The sequence below is a fragment of the Harpegnathos saltator genome, unplaced genomic scaffold (assembly GCF_003227715.2).
Source record: "Harpegnathos saltator strain DR-91 unplaced genomic scaffold, Hsal_v8.6 scaffold295, whole genome shotgun sequence".
NCBI classification, from domain to species: Eukaryota; Metazoa; Arthropoda; class Insecta; order Hymenoptera; family Formicidae; genus Harpegnathos; species Harpegnathos saltator.
In genome coordinates this window covers 2,051,584-2,076,864 of record NW_020230089.1, presented here as the reverse complement: position 1 = coordinate 2,076,864, position 25,281 = coordinate 2,051,584, and the positions used below count along the sequence as shown (strand labels likewise).

Here is a 25,281-nt window from a genome sequence, read left to right as displayed (position 1 = left end):
CTCTTTCACTCACTCCCATCCTTTCTCTTTCCTTCCTTCACCCTCTCTTACCCTTTAGTCGTCGGCGTCAGTGACTCACGAATTAAACTCACCGGATTTCTCCCGAGCTTTTTGATCACCGCCGCGGAAACTTGGACTACTTCCTTCCCTACCTCGAGCCCCCTTTTTTCTCTCCGCCACCTCCGGTACCTCCTTCGTAGCCTTCATTGATCGTCGATTAAGGAGGACGAGAACTACCACCACTCCGCCGCCGTCTCCGCTGCCGTCTCCGCCGCCGCCGCCGCCGCCACCGCCGCCGCCGTTGCCGCCGCCAACTCCGGGAGCCGCGCGAGCTTTCACGGGTAAAAGCGCGCTCGCCGAGAAGCTGGCGTAAGCTGTTAAGGCTTTAATGGAGCGAGCGTGTAGATCCGCCAGCCTGCAGAAATCCGCGGGATTTCTGAGGTCGAAGAATTAACGCTCGTCTTTCGCTGCGGGTTCGGCCACGGTTCGCGCGCTCTCGCGCTTCGTACGTACCTACGTACGTTAGCTACGTTACTTCTGTGCCATTGACGGAGCTTTGGCTACGGTTGTCGATATACGAGTCGTTTTGTAATAATTAATCGACCGGCGCGGTAAGTAACGGAGCATTGCGTTCTCGTCGAGCCAAATCGCCGGGTCAGGTGTCGGTCGTCGAAGCGTAAAGCGAATGCTCTCGTGAATAAAAGAGGTTACGCTAATTAAAGATGCTTCAAAAGAAGCCGTTTTAATTCTTCAAACGGCGATCAGTGTCACCCTGTAATTAATTAATCCGCTGCGAGAGCGGTTTTCCGTGGAGTAAGGCGTCGCTTAGTCGAGTGAAAAAGATGGAAAATACGAGAGATAGATAGCTAGATCGATAGATAGGCGGGGGGAGAGAGAGAGAGAGAGAGAGAGAGAGAGAGGACGAGAGAGAGAGAGAGAGAGAGAGAGAGAGAGAGAGAGAGAGAGAGAGAGAGAGAGAGAGAGAGAGAGAGAGAGAGAGAGAGAAGGAGGTGAGAGAGAAAGAGATACTGAAAGAAGCGAGCACATCGCGGCGTTTATATTTTAATTCGCCTGCGTTCTACTGGGACTAAACAAAAAGTGCCGCTTAAGAGTGCACTGACTTTTGAATTTCTCAAGCCGTAGCGCACTTGCGTTCGCTCGTTCTTGAGCCGCTCTTTAATAATTAATCGATCCGCTTAAGGTCGTTTTCCGCGCAAATAAGGCACGTCTCGGTCGTTCGAATAAAAATTAACGGGATTTACATTTTAAAGCGTTGCACTCTTGCGACAACGCGCGCAAGATGCGTTCGTAAAAAATGCATCGTTATCGTGCACGTAATGATAATCGCATTCGCAAACTCATTATCTCGCACGTCCGTACTCGTGATTTAAAAAAAGAAAAAAAAGAAAAAAAAAAGAAAAACGAGAAGAGAGCGAGAGAAAGAAAGAGAAAGACTATACCGCACGCTCGCGTCCATAAAATGAAATAAACAAATTAAGCACACCCGCCGCGCGTATAATCTCCGTTTTCGACGCGTTACTTCGCGAAATTATTAAATAGAGCCCGACAATAAAACGCGTCGCGATAAAGCGCACTTGCGCCTCGTCGTAACGCAACCGGGTTATTCTTTCTTCTTTGCTCTCCTGAGATATTATTTTGCAAATTATATGCATTATCTGATTGCGTCCGCCGCTGCTTTCATCGTCGCGGTAAAACGCCTTCTACACGTTAGATCTCCAGTTTCCTCCCCTCCGTAATCTCGATATATCCTTTAGTAATTTCTGTTTCATTCCTAAGCCCTTCTCTCTTTCCATTTCTCTTCTTTCGTATCCTCGCAATCGTGCAGCTTCGTCTCCAATGATGAAGTTTCTTGGCTCCACAATCTCCTCTGGCTTCTACGATTTATTCAGCAATTTTCGAAAATCTCGTAAAAGAATAAGAATAAAATTATACATTGTAAGCAAGTGAAATTTGATTTCATGAGAAATGACACGTCTTACAAATATCAAACCAACAAAATAGAAAAAGGATACGGAGCCTGCACGCAAAACGCAAATCGCGAGAAATAGCACCTTCTCAATAAACTTCATCAAAATCGACGAGTCGATTTATTCACGGATGATATATCCCTTTGAGACAAGAAAATACGTACAAAACAGAGATTTCGAGCGAAATATTAATTGAACAGCGTGAATTGAGTTAGCGTTGAATAAGATCGAACAGCGATAAATAAGTAAACAACTAGTCACGAAGCGTCTCTCTCAACGACGCTCGCCGTCCGCTGTTTCAGGACCCTCGCAATGCGCCGTTTCCCGCGCTTTCTCGCGCTGCAGCTCCTGCTGCTGGTGATTCTGCTGGCGTGCCTCGAGATGGGCAGCTCGACGAGGTCGCGCAGCCGGAAGAAGCCCAAGGTGAATCTCTGCCACATCAAGGACCAAACTGCTCCCATGAACTGCAACTGTCATTACCACCGCAACGCCACCGATATCGAATGCTGGGTGGTGAAGCCGCTGGCGCGCGAGGATCCGTTCTGGGGCCACTTCGCGTCGCAGACTCACCTGGAGAAGCTGCTGCTGAAGCAGCATGAGAACGGCATCCTCGACTACGTGCCCACGCATCTGTTGCACCAGCTGAAGAACGTGCGCGCCTTCGAGCTCCTCTACGTACAGATGCCCGACCTCGCCCGGCACTCCTTCACCAATCTCACCGGCCTGTCCGAGCTCCGCGTCACCGACAGCAAGATCTTCAAACTGCACGAGTACACGTTCACGAACATGCGGAACCTCGCGATCCTCGACCTCGGCAGGAACAACATCACAGAGATTGAAAGGTACGTCGTACAGCGCGGTTGTTCCTAAGGATTATGTTCGAGGAGTAGATGCGTACATCTTTTTAGAAGAATAGGGGAGAAAGCGGCGAGGAAGGGGGCCGAAGGGGCAAGCCCTATCGCGAAGCTGAAGTCTGAGGCGCGAGACTTAGTTTTTGAGAGAAAGTTTTTCAGAGAAGCTGATATCGAAGCGAGTTTCCAGAGAGAAATTCGACCGAGACGTTGGTGTTGATTTTTTAATTTTAATCACTTTTCCGAAGTGGTTGGTAATGTTTGATGATTTAAGTGATTTAATTACGTGCAAGATCGCGATCTTCCCTCCCGCGCGGGAGCTTCGCGGTAGCGAAGGGCGCCTCGACGAAATTCCCGAGCGAAAGAAAAACGTCGATGAAATTTCCGCGCAACTCGCTTGCCGAGAGTTAACGCGCTGTTAATCGCGCGAGTTACAACTTACCGAGCTTTGAAATCGTACATTTTTTCAGAAGCATACTTACAAACTTTTACTAACCTTCGCGATATATAGAGAGCGATAACGAGATATCTAAAAGTAAAATCGTCTTCCTCCAGAATCATCGAAAGTCCACGTCGACTTTTGATAATTCTCATCCCGAGACGGGCAGAGTTCTTCCTGAACAGTCGGCGGTGTTAAGAGTTTGAGGTAGTTTACGACTAGATTTATTTAACTTTTTGGAGAGTGTCGGAGCACTCGAGAGTTCAATCGTCAAGGACGGATCGTTAAGGACGGAATATTTTCAGCCGTCGAAAGTTAATCGTCGAAGGATATAATTTCTCGACAAATCGGAGAAGCGCGATGAAAGATTTTATCGATGTCTCTTTGTTGTGTGTTTGCTCATGTTCAAAATTACCGCAAAGATAATTAGAATGGAAACGTCTCTAATCTTCATGTGACGATTGTCACTTCGATTGAGTAAATTTGTCGCCCGACTCCGTCTGTCCGACTCTCACCGGCCACGTGAACAGTGAACAGTCTATACACGAATATAAGCGTTCATTGCAATATCTATCAACTGTTGCTCGCGTGTCGGGAATACAGGCCGAGGGAAATTCTTCAGACGCGCATTTGCGCGCCCGTAGCAGTCGAGAGGTTCAAATCGATTCGATAATACGAACGTACCGACTCGCTTTCGCAGAACAGTGAGAAGCGACGGAGTTACTCACTCCGTCGCGCAAGTCGATATAATTCTCTCGCCGCGAGAGAGAACGGCTCGTAGATTCCTGCGAACCGCTCTGTTTCTATCGCGTGACCAAGTTCATATCGCGCGGTCGGACGTCGAGCCACCTCGGCGTGTATTTATAGTGTCGCGCAGGAGCCCCGGCCATCGCCGCCGCAGCGGCCAGCCGAGATTACGTTTCACGGCGTACAATCGCAATCGTACGAAATTTCGCCGATCTGGGGAAACCAAAATACCCCGATCCGCGTTACCGCGCGGAAATACACCCGACCTCCCCTCCGCCGCGTATTTTGACATCGCTTCACTCAGACCGATCGAGACACATCACCGTTGATATCCCATTTTCCACGTTTTCAAAAATTAATCGGAGTCATCGACGAACTCCGACCAAACAGCTCGGGATCTCGACAAGAAACCGAGAGAGTCGAGAGAGAGAGAGAGAGAGAAAGGAAGGGCAGAGACGAACTCTCACGGAGGAAAATCGACTCGGGCGAATTCGCGGACGAATTCATAGCCATCAATCTATCTATCTATTTTCCCCTTTTTCCCTCTCTCTTTGCCGGCTCGCCGCGAGTCGTGGTCTCTCAATTATAAATTTCATTTTCGATTATCCATTAGCGCCATTATGTCCAACCGCATACGAAATTGCTGTTGGACGCCTTTATCGCCGGTCGGCAAAAAGGCGATGTCGCCCGGCGCGCTCCGAGTGCTTTCGCGGAAGCCTTTCTTACGCGCTCGCGAGGAGGAAACCCCCCTTTAATGCGCATCCTTTATAAAGCGAACGGAATGCATAGCGTCATCCCTCCGAACGCTTATAAATATGCATAGACGATGCCTTCGACGGACGGTGATATTAACGTCTCGACGGCGACGAGGGCGTCGGCGATGAGGCTGAATACAGTCGGTGGCTGCGACGACGTATTTCTCGCACGAGGATCGCCTTTTATCACAGCCAAGCGAGCAGTAAACGCGCCTGTTTCGACGTTAGACCGAACCACGTCCGCTCCCAAATTTGTTCCTTTCTCAATGCAGAAGAGACTCGCGTTCGGAAAGGAAAGAATAAAAGGCAGAAGGGAACAAGAGGAGTATACACGCAAATAAAGACTATCATCACCTTGAATATCTTCGGTGTGTATAGGTGTGGGAGAAAAATTGATGCAACGAAACTTACACTTCACAGAAGCGGTCATCTTATGGCGTTAACTCCCTTTTCTGGTCCTTTATTCACCGAAAGAAATGTATATCAACGGCAAGATATTCAAGACAGTGGTGATTATCGCCTTATTCTGTATAAGAAAGAGAGATAGAGAAATAATATATTTATTTATTATTTTCTTTCTTTCTGTCTTAAAAAAATGTATATGTATTTTTGTTGGTATCGAGAAGCTAAGCCGTTGCGAAATACATTAATTATCGACGGAGATTTACCGCGTTCATTATTCAACGTCCGTTAATAATGCATTTGGCGTATTATCCTCTCCGAATTCTTCAATTAATTAACGTTAAATTTAGATAAATTTGTTGATGGTGCTGTGTGATTCGGTCGGTTTGAAAGTAGTCTCTTTTCCTCTCTCCTTATCCGCAATTTTTCGCTTCTCTCGTGTATACTTTTTCCTGCTCGGCGGTATCGCGTTGTCCTTGCAGTTCCGCTTTCGACTGCAGAGCGAATTACTCGTCACTTACTCGCGGAATTAACGTTATCCGTCTCATACTCGGCTCATCCTCCTGTCGTTTTTCTCAGCAGTTGATTTTTCGACGGAGATTCACCGTGTAAAAGTTCGCTTTTCCAGTAGCGACCGGCGGATGATACGCGTCCCGATGATTAATAATTCCTCACATCCTCTGCCATTCGTTCTGATATGTTAATTCGATTGTGACGAGCGCGCCGACTAATTTTAACTTTCAGCCGCCGCTTTTCGTAGTGACTTTATTTGCATATTTATATTTAATTTCAATATTCGATAATGCGCGCACGTAAGAGCGGTAAAACTTATTACACGTTCCCCGTTCTTCTACTTTTCAATTATACCTTTAACGTCCATTTGCCGATTTTTCTCGTTCGACTTTTTCGCGCTCTTATTCGCGTTACTTGCGGTCACACACATACACACATGTGTGAGAGAGAGAGAGAGAGAGAGAGAGAGAGAGAAACGATAAAGTGACATTTACAAAGGTAATAAATTCCTTATATAATTCAACCTTTCTTTTCTCTTTTACTGACTTTCTTTAATTTTACCTCCACCTCGCGTTAAGTCTATCGTATTATATCGCGATATTACTTCTATAATTGCATCTCGCAATTTTATAGCAATTTTAGTTAAAATGAAATAAACACACAAAATTTATTTTACACTCTCCTTTCTTACTGACGACTGAATTATAACGATAGTTTTTTATATCGACTTAATATGGAGCCAATACTTATAGCTAATGTCGAAGCTACGTTGATATCCTTGAGGACCCCTGAGAGACTTCTCCAGAGCGGCTTCAGATTTATGAGTGTCGTAAGCATTTTTAGAAAATGGATATTCAGAATTTTTTAATATCCCATTATCTCTTAGAAGATAGTGTGATCCAGGATTGTTTAATATTCCATTATCATCCAGAAATATATGTGGTTACTTAGATCTGTTTAATATTCAATTATCTTCTAGATAACATGACTATTGAGTATTGTTTAATATTATATTGTATTATCTTCCGTAAGACAATCACTCGAGATTGCTCGGTATATTCGATTACCCCGACTGTATTTAGCCTTAATTCCCAATTTCAACAGATCACGTGTTAAAAAAGGAACCGACACGCCGAGTCACGTCCTCGGCCATATTATTTTTTGCTCTCCGACCCTCTTCTCGTCCTAACGAGCACTTCGCGCGCTTCTTCTTCCAGGAACACGTTCGTAGAGCTGCCGTCGCTGCGCGCTCTCTATCTCGACCGCAATCTGATCAACCTGGTGCACGACCAGGCGTTCAAGCACCTGCCCTCGCTGCAGAAGCTCGTACTGAACCACAACAAGATCGTCAACCTCGCTCGCGACTGCTTCTACGGGCTGCGCGGGCTGCTGCATCTCGACTTGCGCAACAACGACATAACGATGATCGGCGAACGCAACTTTGCGGAGATGCCGGAGCTGCAGGTGCTCGAACTCGACGACAATTATATCCAATTCCTGGTGCCTCACGCGCTCGACGGTATTCGCAAGCTACGCAGGCTTTACCTCAGCGGCAACGTGCTGTCGAACTTGGACCCAAACACCCTCGTGGGCGTACCCAACGTGCACTTCCTCGACCTGCGGCGTAACAACCTCAAGACCATGAGCATCGACAACATCAAGCCGATCATCACTAACCTGTACAATCATAACAGCAGCCTCTACTTGAGCGGTGAGTCACTCTCAACTGTGGTCTTACATTGATATTCAGTAAATCGCGAGGATTCAGAGATATTTTTATTTTTACTTTTATTTTTTAATTTTGCTTATTTTTATCTTTCATTTCTTTAATTTGCGTCAAGCGTATGTGACGTTGCAAATTGCAATCTGCGTTCGATGCTGCGAATGGTCAGTTGCTACCGTTTTGAGAAACAGAACCTGCTGAGAGCCTGCGAGATGGCTCCGGGTCTTCAGATTCTGTAAGCGCTTTTCAGGAATAGATATGATGGAACTATTTGATATGCAGTTTTTATTCTTCATTTCGACATTATCGTGTCGTGAATTCGCTTTTAGAGCTTTCAGAATAGTTGCGGATGTTGTACATATTTTTAGAAAATCAATATTTGGAATCATGTAATATCTTGATCAAAATATCTTGATATTCCATCTGTATTTAATATTCATTTTGAAATCCAATATTCACATGTTAGGAAAGAATCTATTGATAGCTTTCGGAATAGCTACAGATTCTCTCCCTCTCTCTCTCTCTCCCTCTCTCCCTCTCTCTCTCTCTCTCTCTCTCTCTCTCTCTCTCTCTCTCTCTCTCTCTCTTTCTCTCTCTATTTATGCAACTCTGTTTAAGAAATATTTATTTTTAACCCGAATAAGCGAAAATTAATTGTGCAACTTAATCACAGCCAGAGTACACACAATGAACAAACACTAAACAATAGATGTAGATAAAAATGTAATAAATCAACTTTGTTTTTCTGGGAATTCAAAAAGAATGAGATGGAGGAGATTGAAGGAGAGGATAAGAGTCATATGTTCAGAAATAAATTTAAATATCAATGCGGTTAAGTCTGAATTTAGTATCATAGGGGAATTAAGTAAAATGAGTAAGAAAGCGTTAACGGATTCGTGGAGTTTCATTAGAGACACGAATCAACGCTTGCGAGAGACTCAGAGTGAATTCTGATTCGACTTTCGACTTGGCCGACTTTTAACACGTGCGACGACCTTGACTGCCTTAAGGGTGCGTAATATTTCGCGAACGTTGATTGTCCTCATTTCCCGGTCGCAGAGTGTGCGTGTCATTGATAGATGGGCGACTATGTTCGCCGCGCGAGTGGCGAGGAATGACTTGTTCTTTTTTGCCGATTGTTTCGCTACGTTCACGCTTTTTCACATGTCTTTTTCGCGACCGACATTACATGACGATTGAAATATTTCATCGGTCTTCGAAAGATCAGGTTTATGATTGCTTTAGTCAATGATTGCTCTAGAGAGAGAGGAAGAGAGAGAGAGAGAGAGAGAGAGAGAAGGAGGGGGGGAGAGAAAGATAAGTAATGTAGCTACGCCCATTCAGCTTGTGGAGGCAGCGCAATAGCGTGTGAGCTAACAGCTTGTAACAAGAGGAAACAAGGGACGAGCTAATTTTGATTAATTCAGAGATACAAAAGCTCGGCGAAGTCGTAAGCGTACAAGTTACCGGGGAATGAATCTCTTTTTTCTACAAATACTTAAAACTTACAAAGTTGCTCGTTCGAAAGCTGAAGCTAGTTACATATTTATGACATGGACAACGGAGGATTAATTCGCGAAAATCTCACCGAATATCATTATTTCAGACAGTCGATTTTAGAGGGAGATAATAAAAGGGACGTAATAAAAAATGAAACACACACGTTGACGATGCAAATTGTGGTGGCCATTTATTTTAAATATGCTATTAACTTGTTCTAAACGCATTGGCCGTTAATAACTTCGCGTCGGTTTAATCCGCTAAATGTATCGGATCACGGTTTTATTTTTATCCGTTTTCAGCGTCCGCTTTTTCACGCTTGGCTTCGGCCCAGCGTGCCCGGCACAGCGCGCGTTCGTTTACCTGCGTTCGTAAAATTAAAAAAAATATAATGCGTTGATAGCTTTGACGTTTCTCCCCCGCCGCCGCCGCCGTGCGGTGCATACGGACGGATAGAAATTTTTACCGCAGCGTACGTAAGAGGATTTCAAGCGCGTTAATGGACCACGATATTCCTCGTTGTGTGTATCTCGTCAGGACGGCGGTGTCATCGGCCGCCGACTGTCGAGAATGTGTCAGCGATCAAAGCGATTGCAGCCACATGATTCGTTACGAATTAGGTTGTGAGCGTGTCGTCGCTGCGCGACCACATCACTCTCCGTGGGGAGATGGGAGGGTTAGGTGGCTCCGGCTTCATTAGCTTTAAAGTGACACAGGCGGAAATTAGGCCTCGCAATCACTTAGGCGCGCGTGGGGTCAGATACGGGTCAAGATCCCAATCTCCCGCGTCGGCCGCGACGCGCGACGATTCGCTCAATTCCCGTCAAAGCCGCGAGTCGTGAACGCGAGAGAGAAATGGCTCTTTTTTGTCCTGGAAATGAAGTCGCTGCTCGGTCGAGTCGGAAATCCGACGTACTTCGAGCTTCAACGAGGTCTCAGCGTTTATCCAGGCCAAAACTCGTTGATCTTTCCAATCGCTCGCAACGCGTTTGAACATTGGTTGTCGATTATTCGGCTAATGCCTTATTTCGACACCTTGACGTGTCACATTGTACATGCCACGCCAATTTTAATCGTAATGTACATCATATCGTGTCATAGATTTGTTTCTCACACACACTTTTAATTAAACTATTCGTTTGGTCTTTCTGGATGTGTTGATCTTGTGGTATAAAATATGCCAATCGAGATCGTATCGCGTCGCGTTTCATCTTTCGCAGTTTGTTGCTCTCCGCTTAATGTTCTTCACGGTCACCCTTGAAAAATAAACCACTCGTTTAATCTTCCTATTTTCTTTCGCATCCTGTCGCATTCATATCACATCATACCGCCGAGAGATACGTGAATGATTAAGAGGACCGAGGCGAGTCTTGTTCCGGTAAATGTTGAAGTTTTATTAAAGCGCTTGGCGCGCGCCTCCGTCGAGAATTATTATTGGCACGATCGTCGAGAATGGCGATCGCAAGAGGGTCGTTTGAAATTTAACAATCGAAATCCACGGGTTACCGGCTGATACACACACCCACACAGCCCTACCGCTCACCCCTACTTTCAGAACGCTCTTTACAATCCTTTTGTTTCACGGCTCCGCGCACTCCCGTTTCTTTGCCCTCGCCCTCTTTAAATTCCCGTCTCTCGTTCGGGCTAGACATCCCGCGGCTTTATTTCCATTAACGAAACCTTCCGTCCTTATAATACGCGCGGACCTTTACGATTCTCGCGCTCGCACTAAACGCGAAAATTCCTCGCGCGCGTTGAGACTAACGAACGACCATGACGACGCACAGGAGTAGAGTTTCTCATTTTCCGCGCGAAGCCGCCGGAGTGACACTGTTCATGGACGATTCTTGCCTTGCCTTGTTCTTGCCAGTGGCATAAAAACCTCGGCTTATTAGATGCCAACTCTCTCTCTCTCTCTCTCTCTCTCTCCCTCCCTCCCTCTCTCTCTCTCTCTCCCTTTTCCGCCCTCTCTCCCATCTTCTTTTTTACCCCCTCTCTCTTGACGACTGAGCATCGCTATGTAACCCGCGACGGCGTTCGAACCGAGTCTTCCTGTGTCGTTCGTCGAACTTGTCGAAACTCGCCGGCTGCGCGCCGATGGCCGTCCCGATGGCCGGCAATCACGACGACGCCAGTGCTCGCTGCAGCGGCGGCAGCAACGGTAGTAGCAGCAACAACAACAACAACAACAGCAGCAGCAGCAGCAGCAGCAGCAGCAGCAAAACGATTGTTGCGACTCCGCGGAAAGTTGTTACGACGAACCGCTCCCTCCTGCCCTCCTTTCGTCGCCCGCACTTTCGCCGAACGACTAATGGAGTCAGATCGGTACCACGCGAGGCGAACTTACTCGTCAAAACTTGAACAAGTTTCCCCGCGCGCGCGCGCGCAAGGGTGACAGGGAGAGCGAGCGAGCGAGAGAGAGAGAGAGAGAGAGAAGAGGAGCGAGGAGCGCCTCTTAGACAGCAGAGAGGGTTGGAAGGGGAAGGGGGTTGGAAGGCAGCTGCGAATTATACGCTTAATGAAGGACGTGATGGACACGAAATACCGCGACGTAATCGCTCGGCTGGAAATGCTACGGGTGTCCGCTTTAACCGTCGCTTCGTTGGCGTCCTGACGGGCTCTTTAATAGCATATTCATGGCTTTGAACGGAGAATACTTCCCGCTACCGGGAAAACGTTCGACTGAGAGAATATATCTCCGCAATAAATTCTGTTTTCCGAAACACAACCCCTCCCCCCACTCGTCCCCGTTATTTTCTCCCCTCTCCCCCCCCTCTCTCTCTCTCTCTCTCTCTCTCTCTCTCTCTCTCTCTCTCTCTCTTCGATCTCTGTGTATCCTCTCTCCGCATATGCATAATTTCTCGATTAGCAGCGAATCGAGATATTAATTAATACTCTTGCGGTAAACACACGGTGACGTACGTTGATTGTTTTAACTATCGCTGTGCGCGGCGGACACGTTCTCGTGTGTGTGTCCGTCCGCGAGAATTGCATTATTTATTAGTAGCTGCGGTTTTCGCGGATATTTCCGCATTACGTTCTCGCGTGCACGTTTTCCGCCCTCGCTTTCCGGCGCCTTCGTTAAAATTTCCAAACGTAATGCGTTGATGTAGCTTTCGGAGCTTTCTGTCTCGCCAACGGCCTGCTCGCGCGCTACCTCGTGAGATCCTCCGTGAGGTTTTCCGCGAGTTCTCTCTCTCTCTCTCTCTTTCTCTTTTTCTTTTTCTCTCTCCCCCACCGAGAATTCTAGTTTGAGCACCTCTGCTCGCTCCGTAGAGAGATCGCATACGCAACTAGCTTTTCCTCCCCCGCTCGCCTATATGCTCCCTCTTGCGTTTACCGCTCGTCAATTTATCAATTTCTTCGCCGCCCACCCGCTAAACACTACTCGGCGGTATTAACCGCGCGAGGCGGAGAACAGTCGCAAAGCGGCACGGAGCGGACATCAAACACTTTGCGAAGATTCCGCGAAAAGATCCCAACGGGAGCGGAAGCGAATTCGCGTCGAAGCTCGAAACGGGCATTAATTCATTATTGCGAATCGACGAGTACTCGATGAAAGAGGAACAACTGACCGGATGAGAGCGAAAGAAAGGGGAGAGAGGGGAGGGTGCTGAAATAACAGCGGGAAGTTTGCGCAGCCAGGAAAAACTTTCCGGCGACTTGTTCAGTTGAGAGTAAGAGAGAGAGAGAGAGAGAGAGAGAGAGAGAGAGAGAGAGAGAGAGAAGGAAAGGAGGGATAGGGAGAGAAAAAGAGAGGGAGGACACAACGGCTATAATAAATTAATTGATCAATCGAGGGAGAGAGCAGCGACAGAGGGAAAGTTCCCATGTTAAACATCGCACGGAATTAATTGCTCCGCTCGTCGTTTGTACGTCGGTCTTTCGTGCGTTCCTCTTTTCTCTCCTTCTCTCTCCCTTACTCCTTTCCTCTCCCTCAGCCTTCTGTAATATAATTTTTCTTTCATTTATTCTCCCTCGCTTACATTATCTTTGTCGCGTTCGCGTCTCTGTTATTTTACGCCACCTTAACGTCCCATACTCGTCTATCTCTGCGTTAAAAATCAGAGAAACGCGTTTTCCCGCGAGAAAACTAGCGTTCCGCGCAACAGAGAGAGAGAGAGAGAGAGAGAGAGAGAAAGAGGAGCAAAAGAAGAGGGAAATGAAAGTTTTCAAAATGCCAACGTTGCTCGCGCTGGAAACGATATCGGAGCGGACAGAGAGCGTTGTATAAGCAGCGCGCTTTCGTTGTTATCAGCATAACCGCTGTAACAGACCTAACCGCCATCTAATCTAACCACCACTGCTCCAGCAAGCACCGCGCTCCTGCAATAAAAAGCGTGCGATGAGCCCTAATCGTCGGCGGCACGCTTCCGCTCGCGTGATGTCTACATATTTATAAGCCGTTGAATAATCCGCGCGCCATCGCGATGGCTAATCATCGATCTCTCCTCTCCACTCCCGCTGAATGAATGATTTATCCGCGTGCGAGCGAGCGAGCGAGCGCTCCTCGGCATCAGTCACTGTCTCTCGCGCCTCTCGCGCTATACTCCGGCGTAACTTAACGTTAACGTAACGTAACGCAACAACGTAACGTAATGTAACGCGACGTTGGGCAAGACGAGGCGACGCAATGCGACACGACGCGCGATGCGACGCTGCGAGGCGCTTTGTATCGTTCGATTTCTATCGCTGTGATTTCCAATTACACGCTCCGCGCCAATTCTCTCCGGTCCCCGATACTTAGTTCGTACACGCTATGTACAGCACGGGCTCTCTCGGTACTCCCGCGCCTTCGATGCCGGGCTAATAGCAGCGACAGCTTGAATTCTCGAGTCTCCGGAGCGACTCCTCCCTGCCGGCTGTCGTCCTGAATTTCCCGACGAGTAAGATATTTTCCTTTCTTTCACGGAACTCTTTTTTCCCCCGCGCGTCGTTCGCAATTGTGAGTCGGGCGAAATTTCGCTCGGCACATTGTGCGAACTGCTCAAGTGTACTTCCACCGTGCTCAAAGTATCCGGGCAATTTACTTTTCACCCGTCCTTTTCGGAAATTTCCAACGAGTGACACACGTCCCTTCCTTTCTCCTCGCTCACGAGTTAGAATCGAGTGGAATTTTGAGCAGGCCATGCGATCGAGACGTTCGAACCGCTCGCGGACACATTTCTCCGACAGGCTCAAAAAATCCTCTCGAACAAACTTTTTGTCCAAAACGCCCTTCTCGACCGGCGGAATGTTGACTTCTTGACATGAAATTCCTATTCTCCACGTCGCGCTCACACGGGAGCGCTGAGAGTCGGGCAGAATTTTGAGCGAATTGCGCGGTCGAAATGTTCGAACCGCTCGAGCACATTTTCAGCGATCTCGCAAGATCCGAACAATTTAAGATTCGAGCTGCGCCGGCTGGCTCGAAAATTCCGCGCGGCGTTCGCAAGCATCCCGATCGGCCGCGACCTGAGCCATCAGTTTTCCCCGACGGGAAGAATCCGCGTCGCGTCGTGTTTGCGGCGACGGCGATGGCATCGATGCATAATCCAGCCTTATCGATCCGCGTGCCGCGCGCAACATTCCGTCGCGACGCGATGCGTGTCGCTAAATGAAATGCGCCTCTTCCGGCGCGGCGCCGCGACGCATCGGGTGGCGTCGCGGCGCCTCTCCGTCGAGTTCAAGGAACCCCGGTGATACCGAGCGCCTTCCAATGCGCCGATTACGAGCACGGCCGATATCTATAAAAGACGATCCCCCCGCGTTTAATTCGCGACTCATTGATCATTACTTACCTATTGTCCGCTTGTTATAGATTGTTCCATTAATTGTCAATGCCCCGAGAAGCGATTGCACACTCTGCGAAATTTACGCCCAGCAGAATAAAGCGATAATCGACGGGCCGATGGATCTTTGAAATCTTAATGCTCGCAGGATTCTTAATTGCGAGGCCGATGAATAAAATGTCATCGTTCGGATTTCCCGCACTGGGAAAAAAAATTTTGTATCTCTAACAAAACTGTTTAGTTGAGGCATGTTTTAATAGCAACCAAATATCTTGTTTTATATAACAAAATATTTAGTTGTCTCAACTATAAATATATTTTTCTGCTTTGTTCTCTGTGACCAAATGATTTTGTTCTTAAACTTCATATATAAAAATTAAGCATTTTAGTTATTTTATCCATAAAACTTACATAATAACGAAATATGATTTTCCATGAACGAAAATAATGCCCAATGAAGACTATTTTGTCTTTCTGTGCGCTAAAATTTACATTTTATATATTAAGAAAAAATTGTAGTATTTTTAACAAAATTCATATAGTTGAAGCTTTTTGATTGCTATAACAAAAGTATTACGTTATCCGTAACAAACCGTAATCAAACGAGATATTTTTTTTTACAGGAGCTAAACAGTTTTGTTGGGCATATTTTAACCAAATTATTTTGTTGTTACAACAAAATTTTGGTTCACGCAACAATACATTTTTCCTAGTGCGAGCGAGACGAATTATCGACACGCATCCGAAAGCATCGTGAAAGAAGCGAGAACACGACGCGAGAAATCGGCCAACTCGACTCTCCCTCGATATATCCGCGGCGGGGCTGCATTCGCTACGCACGCGTTTGCAGACCGCTTTATTGATCAGCAATGGATCTCTCTCTCTCTCTCTCGTGCCGTCCGCTCGTAAATCGCGCCGGTGACCGAGTTGCGCGACGCCCAAGTAATAGAAAGCTCAATGTAGAGACACTCGGAGCGCCGGCCGAGCGTGACGGCCGCCTTACACTCGCGCTTAATCCTCCCGTAAATTTGCGCGAAAACAACATGGAGTGTATAATAGCCAGCGAGAGCCAGCTCGCAGGACGATCGAAAACAGTGCGGTTCAGGAAAATCGTCAAACGTATGCGACGGCCATACGCAGGAGAAGGATTACAGGGAGAAGCGAAACGCGTCTCTGCGGCTGTTAAAGCGTGTCGGTGCTTATTAATGTAAGGCTTATTAATGATTGGTTGTTTTGGAAAGTTATCTCGCGCGATGTAGCTTAAAGCTGAATTTAAAAGCGGACCACGCCAGTTTCTCGGCTAAATTTCTGCGACCGAGTGTGCCATTAAATTGCATTTGTAATCTCGTGGCTCGACTCGAAAGAATTCGCGTATAATTCTGAATTGAGATCTGTCGGCCCCTTGCCGACTTGCAATTCAACCGAGAACAGTTCCGATATAGTATTCAATTATTCATACGAATTTAACACGCGTTGTTTACAGAGACAACTAGGTCTCCGACATGTTGAATAGACATCAATCTCGAAGCTTGTCCGAATTTAAATCCTCCCTTTCGTCGTACGATATCATACGCGACGTGGCGATTTGTAATTGCGATTCAACTCGAAGCACGCATATCAAGCTCCAATTGAGATCTGAATACGTCGAAAGGGGATTCGAGCCAATTTAACTAACGTATTAATATCCCTTGACATCCAAATGTCATCGCCGTCTGTCGTGACTCAATTTCGAAATGGCCGTCGGTTTCTTATCTATTCCATTTTCAGCCAATACAACTTGATCTCGCGGTGTAAACGCGGTGTAAACGCGGTGTAAACGCAATTTTAGCGGCCGCCACTCAATCAAGCTTCAAGCGGCAGATTCCGCGGATATAGCACAAAGTTATATCTGCTCAAGCTGGAATCGCCGAACGTACGTCGACGGTGTCTTTCATTCGGCGAGAGTCGCGTTTCGCGAAAGCGTCCTGATCAGAATCTCATGTCACGGTCGAGCAGTCGCGAAATCGACGCTAGACCGCGCGACGTACGTCGGGCTCGTCGGGCGCGAGAACGAACGGCTAACTAAACTAACTCGCTTAACTCGCGGGGAGCCGGGAATATCCGAGTATTTTCCCCGTAGCCGCTACGTTAGGCAAATTGCTCGCGACGCTCCGTCGCGTTTTATTTACGTCCCGCCGCTCGTATCCTCGAATATGACCGCGCTCTCCTCGATCCGACATTCTCGCATGCCTTCCCCCGCCCGGCCAGCCATCCCTCTCGATGTTGTAATCCCGGAGATTTATAGCGTCGTTCGTCGGTCGCACGGCCCTATTACGGCGAATTAGCGTTCCGCTTCTAATCGCGCGTCTTTGAGCATACTCACGCTCGCGATATTACGCTCGCGAGCGGGCTTGCGAGACCGAGTCTCTCTCTCTCCCCCCCCTCTCTCTCTCTCTCTCTCTCTCGCGAGTTTACCCACCTCGACGGAAGCCGAAGGACGTAAGTCGCGCGATTTTACATCTCCGTACGGCGCGATTATGTCCGGGATTATGCATGTTATCTGAATCTGCCTCCTCGATTTTTCCACCTCGCGACTCGCGGCCGCCGCCATCGCCGTCGTCATCAGCCGCGCCCGTGCGTCTCGCTATTACGCGCGCCTCTGGTTGCCAATTCGAATTTGCGACTCCGACGCGATAAGCGCGCGCCGGGAAAAACAGGGACTCGCGTGCGATTCGGCGCGATTGCGGCCGTGCGTGTGCCGCGAAGTAACAGAAGCACGACTCGTGCGTTATTCAACATGCGTGCGTCGCTTACGCGTACATAAATATCGCTCGCGCTCGTGCGCGCGTATTAAGATCGGCGCGCATGCGGTTAATCGTTATTTATATAACGCCTCTGTACGTCGGGCTGGAAAAAGGAGAAAAACAGCGCGCGAAGAGAGGAGAAAATCGGGAGGAAAATGAGGAGGTTCTCGGCAGCTGCGTAGTAAAAGAAAAACGGAAGGAAAGAGAGAGAGAGAGAGAGAGAGAGAGAGAGGGAGTGCGTCACACGCGCTAAACGCACGGACGCGAATCGATAGGAATTTTTTTCCTCGACCAGGCTTCGAGCAAATCCCCTCTTATTCCCGCGGTTATCGAATCAAGAGCGCGCGAAAGGGTGAGGCTATTTTCTTTCTCTGAGTCTTTAATTTTTACCAAATCGGCAAGAATCGCGATCCTCGTTTGAAGATAACGAAGTCAGCACGAGAAAGGGCACGGTCGGGGGAGGGAAGGAACAACGAGAGGAGAGGAGGACCGCGCCACGATTATGATCTTCGGTCGGCTAATTAACGTCATTTTTTTCACCGTAGTCGCGCTCGCTTGCGCTCGCTCGCTCGCTCGCTGTCGCGCGATATTACACGCCATGGCGCGGCCGCGCTATATAGCTATATACCGCGACACTCCGTTCTGTCATTATTTAGATAACACACCGTGTGTCACGCTACGACTGTTTAAACAATAATTAATGGCGGTACTTTTGGCCGCGCGGAACTTTCTCACTGCTGCCACCGCCGCCGTCGCCGGTGCAAAATCGCGTTATTTCCCGTCATTTCCACAGCAGCCGCACCACGGTATAATGGCGCATGGTAATTATAACGATGACCGTTCACTGGTAATTTCGCATTTTTTAATTAAAAATTCTGTCCGATGGGGCGTGAGTGGACGCGAGAGGAGAGAAAGAGAGAAGGGAGGGAGGACTTCGCCGATTGCGTTTGGCAGTTGGCTGAATAAGTTGCTCCGTTTGTCGCGTTTCGCGAGTTCGCGGTGTGCGCCGCGATCGAAGCGTATTTCAATTGCGGGGACAGGGAGAGAAGGCAAATATCGAGAGTCGGTTTTGCAAGTAAACCCTCGTCCCGTCGCTCGCACTCGTTTCATAAAGCGACAGGAACTTTTGTTGTTTCCGCCGGATTGGCCGATTGACCGACCGATCGCGTCGCGCTTATCGTTCTATTCTGACGAACGAACGAACGAACGAACGAACGAACGAACGGCCGTTGATCCCCGTTCCCGTTCGAAGGTTCCAAACTTGTTAATTCTTTTTTATGACAGCCAAGGAAGAAGAAGAGGGCAGGAGGGCAGGAGGGAGGGAGGGAGGGAGGGACAAGGGGACAGAAAGAGAACTCGGCGTATGATCGATCGCGGCTCGTCGCGGAAGAAATGCGCTGCTTATTTTCCGCTAGATTTAACGGCGTATTACATATTGACGCTGTGCAAGCGTTCGATATATCACACATCGGTATCGGTGTGCGGGTGCTTCTCCGCTTATAAATCGCCGAATGGCCCGTCGTTCTCGCGCCGCTAATCATCGATCTTCTCGCCGCTTTCTTGAAATTTATACGCGCCTCGATATTAATCGACGTCGATTAATCGACTTTGCACCTCGCAAAAAGAACGAGGATTAATCCTCTCGGCAGCGAGAGGGAGAAAAGGAGAAAGAAGCAACAAGAAAGAGAGAGAGAGAGAGAGAGAGAGAGAGAGAGAGAGAGAGAGAGAGAGAGGGAAAGAGAGAGAATAGCGAGCGAAGATGATTGATTAACAACCGGTCGGCCGGCCGGCCACGCGACGGAACGAAAGTGCGCGGCGATGAGAATTTTAATTAGAGCTTTGATCATACCGCGATGTTTAACGTAGAAAAGTCGCGTGAGCCCGTTCGCGAAAAACTCGTCTGTGAATCGATCCGCGGGGATACATATCGGGCGGTCGGTCGCGCAAGTTGGCCGGATTGTTAGCCGTAATTCTTTCGTTAACGCGTTGGAACACCGCGTCCTGGTCGCCGGTGTGATACCACCGTTTCTCATTGACTCAAGTTATAGAGTATAATTAATCGCATCTAATTAAAGCTGTAGAGTTTAATTAATTGCCCCTAAAAATGGCTTGTGCACGGCGAGGAGAAAGATGATGAGAAAAATCGGGGTGAAAGAGATATCTCGCGTCTCTCTCGCGAGAATTACATTTATTTGCCGGACCTCTGGTAATTGAATTGTTGGCCAAACAGCGGACAGTCTGTAGTGACCGCAAAGATGACGGTAAATATGTCGTCAGCAACGAAACAGAGACGCGCGATACATTCGATGGAAATATCGGCGATTCACCCCCCGTGACCCGTGTCAATTTTCGACTAATTGAACGCGATTCCGCGTCTGTGACTCGTATTTCCAGTCAATGAAGTTATCGACGATCTCCCGTGAGCCCCCTCATAATTTCGAAGTCACCTCGGTGGGTCACCTCGTTAGTCTCTCGCGTCTCCTCTGCCAACAAGTCCGCCGGCGAGTCCAAGAAACTGTTGGCTACTGGCGATACTGCTGGTCCCCGAGCGAAATATTAACGGCGCTGGTAGTTCGAGAAAAATCGCCGGCACGACTAATTAACACTTCGCTCGGCGAGATGAATTTCCCCGGCCGACGCGACGGGGCCGGGCTTCTCGCGAGAGGACGACCTCGCGAGGATCTCGATTGCCGTCTCGATTGCGCGAGGGAACAGTCAACCCGTCAACCGCCCTTCGCACTCACACAGGTACGTGTCTCGCGACATTAATCACGCGAAATTAAGGGCTGACGCGTCACAGCGAAGCTTCCCGGTTCATTTCACGAGCGAATGGCGCAGGACAGCCGCCTCGTCGCTGTCGTCGCCGTAATCGTAATAGCGCTAGTCGCGGGGTGGGACGGGGCGGGCAGGCGGGCGGAAGGCGATCGGAAATGAAAGATCGAGCCGAGCCGGAGACAATGAGCGGGGGCGGGTGCAGGATATACGAAGATTGAATCAAGGATACCGGAGTGTATCATCTCGTCGCTGCGACATTCTCGCGTGTTTCCCGCACGACGCTATTTATCTCGGCTCGTTCCTTGCGCAGCGTGAAGAGTCCTCTCGGCGGATCAGGAGCGCAGGAGCCCTCGTAACGGGATGATAATGGCCGTTCCTCCGCACGCCGGCTGGAAGAAGCACCCTTCCGGCGTTCGCGGGCGGGGGCGCGGGCGAGGAGGGATGAATCACAGGTCGTGCGCGGGATTTGGGTTTTGCGATTTTGGGATTTGGGACCGCTGCGCGTCTTCGTTGGATATCGAGCCTCGTGGCGATCAACAGACGTGGACGAGAGGAAGCAGCTCGGCGCTTCCTCGTCGACGACGACGACGACGACGTCGTGGACGTTCCACTTGCGTTATCACTGTTATTATTATCGTCGTTTTTATCTTTGCTCCCGTTCCCGTTTTCATCGCACACTCGCATTTTCATTTTGACTCTCGCTCTTACCCCCCCCCCTCCCCTTTTCATGTTCATCTCTATGTTTATCTTCATCGTTATTCTCATCCCCGCTATCAGCTTTATTTTTATCACCGCGCTCCAGTGACGCTCGATTACAATCGTAACGCGAGGAACTTCGCTGCCGGCAATTTGAACGGAGGTGCACGGAAGCTGCGACCTCCGCATGCGGTATCGATTTTCGTTTAATAGAATTTTTAAGTTCCGCCTCGCGTCGTCCCGCGCCGCTCGCTCGGACCGTCGCGACCTTTGTGAATTTTCAAACGCCCGCGCTAATTGTGAGTTATCGCGGTGCGGCTAGCACCGAAACCCGTGTACTGTATTAATCATCCGTGCCGCGTTGTAGAGCAAGCCCCGGCATATCCGGAGAGAAGTATAGCGCGCCCTCCCTGACAAAATAATTAGCAATTAATCCTCGCGCGGCTCGCCCGGCCGCCGCCGCGCATCGTCTTCTTCGTGGGCTTTTTGCGTGCATCGCGCGCCGTTCGAGATGAGGCACTTCAGCCTTAATTTACAATCCGATCGTTTAGCGAGGCCACACGCTCGTACAGTGTGTCCGCTATTTGCATGCACCTCCTCCTCCTCCTCCTCCTCCTCCTCCTCCTCCTCCCTCGTCCCCTCCTGTCGGAGATTAATGTCAGGATTAAAAGCCGCGTTAGTCTCGGCGCGCATGAGCCGTGCAAGGAGATCGCGATCGAAACGCTATCCGCTGCCGCTTGTCCTTCCGAACGTTTCTTTTTTCTTTTTTTTTTTTTAGGTATTCATGTTCCTAACTTTTGCGCGTCGCGCGCGTCTGCGCTCGGTGCGCCCCGAATCCGCCGGATTTCCGTCGTCGCAAATCACGCGTTCGACACGAAGAAATTAGTGCTGATGAATTGGCGGATGCTCCGAAGCCAAGCTCTTGATCGTTGGTTTATTTCGCCGTTTCCTCTTTTCTCCACGTCTCGTCGACGATCGACCGGCGAACATGATCCCGCGGAAATTTTCCAAACGATCGCCGAAAGGCGAGTACGATTACAGCAGTTGTTTCATTTGGAAACTCGACGCATGTCGAAATTTCGGACAAAGTGAGCCTCCTCCGCGGCTTCAGCAATCGCGCCGCCGTGCTTCCCCGAGAGGACGGGGTCGAGCGGTTGAAGAATTCCCATGGAACGACTCTTCGGAAGTTCCACAACGCCGCTACCCAGCGTGCTGTCCAGCGGCGACCAACAGGTCAAATTGCTCGCAACGTTCGAACTTGAAAAACTACATCGCGCGGGTTGTTCGAATTTCCCTTCCATCCCCGGGAGGACTCTCGCATGCCAGCCCTTGTGTAACACACGCTTCCCTTTTATAATATTTTCCTGCCGTGTCCGTTCCCTCGCGTTTCTCCATGCCTGCCGCAACGTTCTCTTTGTAGCCGATATGTTATTAAAGCAGCCGGCGAGGGAGGAGAAAAAAGAAAGCGGAAAGCCCGAAAGAACAACAAGAGCGCCGTAAAATCACCGAGTTCTTTCAGCCACGTTCGCGCACTTACGCGAGCGAAAATAGTCGCGCATACGCGCCGCGGGTCATTAGCACTTTGCCCGCGATCCGCGGGCATTATGTAACATCGGATAAAAAACGAGCAGAGCGGAGCGGAGCGCAACGCGGCGCGGCGCGGCGCGGCTCGGCGCAACGCGGCCCGCGGTGTCGCGATAACAAATATTTGCTCGCTTGCCGCAACGCGCAGCAACAAAAACAAATCCCCATCTTTGTGTACATCAAAGCGATGGTTCGCGACGGTGTAAAAGCCGGGCGCGGATGGATGGATGCGGCAAACGCGAACACACGAAACTCGAACTCGAACACGTATCTCCTTCTCTCTCTCTCTCTCTCTCTCTCTCTCTCTCTCTTCCCTTTCTCCTTTGAGAGAGAACGAAGCGAGAGGGCGAGCGAGAGCTCGTGAATATGAGCGAGTATGAGCCTCTCTCTCTCTCTCTCTCTCTCCCCCTCTCTCTCTCTCTCTCTCTCTCTCTCGCTTTCGCAATCGACGGGGACGCAAATAGCGCGCACAGTTGTTGTATTCATTAGCTTCATAATGACCGGCGATAAATCATTAATAAAATCCGCGAGTGATTAAGCCGCGTTTAAATGGAGACTCATTAAATTATTGCGCAAACACGGGATTTACGCGACCGCGATAAATCGCAGGCAATTAGTAGTAATCGCATGTACACTTACGAGCGCGCGCGCGCGCGCAGGCGCGGACGGCACCGGCGAAAGTAATCATTAAATCAACGCGACGAGATGCCATTAATCTTCTTCGCGCCGCTAATTTTGCCGAAAGCGGCAGATCAATGGCGAATGGCGAGAGCGGGGCCGAACGAACGAACGAACGAACGAGGGGGAACGAATTATCGACACGGGGACTGTCGCTGGAATACGCGCGTACTGCAACTGCATAAATAAAGCGTCACGCGTCTCGGTATCACTTATGACGAATGCATGTGGCCGGGGGCGGGGGGGCGGGGGGCGAGTGGGGAAAATGCAAATTTTTATCTCACCTCGGCCTGCGTAAACGCAAGCAGTCGCGCTTCTGCCGCCGCCACGCCCGCGCCGCTTCCGCCCCCGCTGCGATGCGGCTCGGTTCTTTTATAGAGTCTCCCAGCGCTCGCGCGATACACCGTCGCGACGAAGGGGTGCGGAGAGCGAGAGGGTATGCGGCGGCATGTGCGTTTCACGTCCCGACGACGGCGCGGAATCGTGGATTTACATAGATACTTGTAACAACGAGCTTCGAGCTCGCTCTGAGAAAGAGCGAGCGGGTAAGAGGGAGGGGGATAGGCAAAGCGAGAGAGAGAGCGAGAGAGAGAGAGAGAGAGAGAGAGAGAGAGTCTCAAACGGTTCTTCCTATACGTCTCGTATTGCAACGAGATATACGGCGGCATCGGCGGCTCCGCTCCGGCGCGGCGCGAGCGAGCGAGCGAGCGAGCGAGCGAGCGGCAGGTTGGTAATGGCAGGCTCGCGTTATATCAATTTTTAAACTACCAATATGAGAACGCGGCCGATACGCAGAGAACGGCCCGGCCGCGCTCGTCGGCAATAGGGCGCGCGAGTCTTCGTATCCAGCCGTCTGCGCGCGGATCGGATATACATATGCAACAGAGGAATAGGGGAGGAATATCTCCCGGGCCGCGTGCGCGTCTCTCTCTCGGCTCTCCCGGAGCCTCTCTCGCCCAAGTGGCCGCTCGATACTCGATCTGTGCGATCGTTCCGTAAATATTCGCGCGGCGAATCGCGAATGCGGCCGGGCGCCGGGCGATAAACCTCCCTGCAACCGTGCTCGCGGAACTGCGAAAATTCGGGATGTCGGCGAATTAGAAGCGAGATGTCGGAAAATCGGATGAGTTGGGAGATTAGAATCTCAGGGAAATTCTTCTCTCGTTTCCTCTCTTTCTCCCCGCAAGCGTTCGTCACGCCGTAATGTTAATCACGATATATTTGTATGCACGTTGCCGCTATTTTGCTAGACTGACACGCTAGCCGGATTGCGCATTTTGTTCGCTCAGTGCAGATAGGCAGATGGGGGGGGAGGGGGGGAGTAATTTTTAGGTCTTTGAAACACAGGTATCGTCCGATACTGACGTCTCTGATTAAAGGGTGGATGGGGGTACGCAGGACGCACGCATCTCAGGCTCGAAGCGGCCGCGGCGGCGAGATTAAATGTGGACACGCGCAAAACGGCGAATGACAATGTTCGTTAACGACGCACGCACGCAGGGAAAGCGACACTCGCGGTGGATGAAATAAACACCGGCGATGATGCGGCTCGCAGCGCGCACCGCTCTCTGGGGTGGATTGAATGGAAGTGCGAAATATCATCGAGGGTTCGTCGAATTGAGCGAAATCACTCCTAATCGCGCGCGAACGAGGTTTGCTCTCACCTCGATTCTCTCCTCCTCTCTCCGCTCTGATACCTCCCCCTTCCCGGCGAGACGCAACACCGAAAGGAGACGAGCCGAGGAGAATTCTCCTCTCGCCCGCTTGTTCGCGTTGCTCGTCGCGTGATCGGCAAAACACGACTGACGCATTCGTAACGTCGTTATATCCCGCCGGACAACACGCTCGACAGTTAATATCCGACTAACAATAATAACGTAATCACGACCGCGCAAATAGTATAATACGTTGTCACAAAATAATAGCTCTGATAACTCGCAAAATAATGCAACATATGCGGATATACATGCATACATACGCACGCCTAGCGTTGATAATTGCGGCGCATTATGCCCGAGTAATCGCATCGGGACGCATAATGCGCGCGCTCCCTCCCTCGTTCACCGCTCATGGGGT

General features: G+C 49.6%; 1 protein-coding gene across 4 annotated transcripts in view; it reads left to right on the top strand.

Annotated features, from left to right (window-relative positions):
* Con (leucine rich repeat protein connectin) overlaps positions 1–25,281 on the top strand; it is a 231,222-nt gene that overhangs the window by 143,822 nt on the left and 62,119 nt on the right. For all 4 annotated transcript variants that reach the window (XM_025299894.1, XM_025299893.1, XM_011150478.3 and 1 more), the window contains 2 exons: positions 2,291–2,830; positions 6,913–7,406. In XM_025299894.1, coding sequence (XP_025155679.1) covers positions 2,301–2,830; positions 6,913–7,406 — 1,024 coding nt within the window. In that variant the 5' untranslated portion in view covers positions 2,291–2,300. The remainder of the gene's footprint in view (positions 1–2,290; positions 2,831–6,912; positions 7,407–25,281) is intronic.